Genomic DNA, 3,024 nt, shown 5'->3' with positions numbered 1-3,024 from the left:
TGTTTACCTAGCCAACCAACTATCATATCACTTTGCATATACTTCCAAACAAATGCATGAGATAGAATTTTAGAGCCCATACATTTTAAATAGATTAAGTACAAACCAACTCAATTGGGGGTAACTGGGTCTTTATTGCCTAAGACCATATGCGATGCTCCCCATGACAGGGAGGTAAATAGAAGAAAAGAAAGAAAAAAAATTTTTTGCAGATTTTTACAGAGAGAGGAAAACAGGAAGACCTGGAGAAAATACTCTTGGAGTGAGGACAAGAACCAAAAACTGAGTCAACCCACATCTCATGCCAAGTCCAGGAATTGAACCTGCATCACAACATGGAGGGGGGGGGGGGGGTGAGTCCTCTCACCCCTGTGCCATCCCCTCTCCCAGAAACAATACTTTGTGGGCAGCATGCCCCAAGATCCCAGAATGCATGCAACTAACCATATACTGGCTAATAGCCAATCCTTTTTGAAAACTCTGTACACTTATTTTGCAGCTCTCACTTACCTAAATTTGAGGAGTTTGTGATTTCATCAAGGTGCTTCCCTTTTGCTTTGACTTTTTTCAAAGTCTCAATAGCCCATCTCAGAAACTTGGTTGAAAACAATGCGTATTTTGACACAGATTCTTCTGCAACTTTGCAACCCAACTTGCTGCCATTTTTGGCATTCAAGGGTGATCGTAGCGGAGAAAGATAGTCTAAAAGAAAATTAGAGAATTGCTTCATAAACATAATCATGCCATCTTTCAAAATGTTGTTTCATGTACTCACAAAAATATTAAACAGATTTCGCCTTTTTTAACCCTTTGACTTGGGGGTGACTAGCATCTCATTTCTCCTTACAATGTCACCCCCAAAACACACATAATTTGAGAACATGAGAATAACGGAATTGATCACCAACGGAAATGATCACCGATGAAAGAAGCTCTTAATTGTTGAATTAATTCTACTTATTGTCAGTATCTTTGGAAATGTGTAAAGTTCAGTATGCAAAACAAGTGTATTACATGGGTAAAACATTCTCCCGTCGATGAAGGCAAACGAATACCCTTTCCATCGATCGTGCGCAATTATTTTTCAGAAGAATGGTATTCCACATTTACTAAAATTCAATCGATGGAAAGTCAACATCGTTTCCCTGTAGCTTGATGATAATCATAAAACTGCACAAAACTTTAAAAGCTATCATAAGCTTGCTTTAAGGAAACATAATTGCAAAACTGGTGTCTTCAAACAAATCGTTTGTTTCACCATTCAGAAGCGCCTTCAGAATTCTTTCCCCCTCCATGTATCCAAGAGGTCCGTTCCATCACAGGTTTTTCATCGTAATGGCTCTTGAAGAAGGTCCTCACGGAAACTTTAGTCGTGAGTTCCCGCTAGTATTGGTGAAACACCACTAATCAAATCAAAAATGGCGCCTTCTTTTTCACCGGTTAGGAGTCCATGTATGACCCCGTAAAATGTCCTGAGCTCGGTATATATTTTCAATGTATTCCAATGTATTCCAATGTATTCCAATGTATTCCCATACATGGACTACTAACCCAAAACTGGCTGTTCGGAATCAAAATTATCTTCGTTTGTCAGTCAACTCTTCCACACATCCGGTGAGAAAGAGTAACATACATTCACTTCCATAGCGTAGTAGATGTAAAAAAAAAAAAAAAACTGTCCGAAAAGTATGCAACAGGCGGACTTATCTGGGCGGTAAAACTTCCACCGGCTGCCGCAGGGTTATCATTTGTGTGATATCATTAATTTTTTTGTTTACAGCACCTTTATTGACCAATATCACTGTATGATTTTGGTGGTTTTTCTTTGTAGAATGTCGATACCATTGTTCCCCTGTTTATGCGTAACAGTGGGAAAGAGCAAAATGTTCAGTTCCTATTGAAACTAAAACTGTGTGTGTAGATGTATAACGCAAGTGAACACTTTATTGATTTATGAAGAACTCGCTGCAACAAATATTTGAGAAGGTGACCTCTTGCGCTCAATCAATCAATCAATAATCTTTATTTATACACGATAAGTATTAAAAACGACACTTCGCTTGTGGGGTCGTGTCTAAATAATTAAGTAAGATAACTAATGAATTAGAGAATAAATAGGATATACCCAGCTAAAATCATATCGCTACTTACTACTTGCAAGTCGAAAACGATAAAAGCTTAAGCTTTTATGCACATCAAACTTTTATGAGAACAAAGTGAGGTGCATTTTGATTGTATTTGTGCTTACACACTGGAGTCTAGAGGAAAGCCACAGGTATCAGATTAACCTTGGTAGTGGATAGAACGAGGACGTGTCTGTCAGGGTAAGATCGTTTCTAACTAAAAAATTACCATATGAATCTTCTCTTCTTGCTTTAATGGAACAAAGGGCTGTTGTAAGAAAATTCTCCCTGATTCAACTCTGCTATTAGTATGGAACAAGATCACTCAACAAATGGACAATCAAGTAGCAATTAAGCTTATTTGTCCATGCCATGGAAAAAAAAACACCTGAATTTATGTAATGTAACTGTAGAGTTCACTAAAACAACCTTGAAACAGGAATCAGAAATTAATTATTCAACAAACTTCTTCAGCAGCAGATCTGTAAAAAAGTTTTTATCACTGACACACAATTTATCTTCTTAATTCATTTAGGAAGGTTTTGAAGGAGATATTTGTGGGGGAGCTACAGCCAGATGAAACAGTAGATGCCATGAGAGAAGCTAGATTGTTATCCAATGTAGGTTTAAAAATTTAGCTCGTATTAATCGACAGATATGCAAGAGAGCATAATGTACAACAAGCAACATATACCCTGAACTTAAAAAACTTAAATTTGTCAAATGAACATCCAGTATTTTTTTACTTTAACTGAAATAACTGAGACTTTCTGAGGTTGCCTAGAAATGATGAATTGTACACTGCTCATAGGGGAAAGTTGGTATGTGGGAGATTCAACATGGTGAATACATTTGGTCACTATATTGGACGGGTGGAAGATCTCGGACAAGTGATAAAGTG

The 3,024-nt window shown here is 37.4% G+C and overlaps 1 protein-coding gene across 1 annotated transcript in view; it reads left to right on the top strand.

The window, feature by feature from the left end:
- The first annotated feature begins 1,535 nt into the window (after positions 1 to 1,535).
- Positions 1,536 to 3,024, top strand: part of LOC148719558 (serine/threonine-protein kinase Nek11-like) — a 3,315-nt gene continuing 1,826 nt past the window's right edge. Inside the window, exons 1-3 of the mRNA XM_088741155.1 lie at positions 1,536 to 1,614; positions 2,263 to 2,324; positions 2,659 to 2,743. Of these exons, the coding sequence (XP_088597281.1) occupies positions 2,717 to 2,743 (27 nt within the window). The 5' untranslated portion in view covers positions 1,536 to 1,614; positions 2,263 to 2,324; positions 2,659 to 2,716. The remainder of the gene's footprint in view (positions 1,615 to 2,262; positions 2,325 to 2,658; positions 2,744 to 3,024) is intronic.

The sequence above is a fragment of the Stylophora pistillata genome, chromosome 12, assembly GCF_964205215.1.
Source record: "Stylophora pistillata chromosome 12, jaStyPist1.2, whole genome shotgun sequence".
NCBI lineage: Eukaryota > Metazoa > Cnidaria > Anthozoa > Scleractinia > Pocilloporidae > Stylophora > Stylophora pistillata.
Note: the sequence above shows the minus strand (reverse complement) of the source record. Positions and strands in the feature narration are given on the sequence as shown.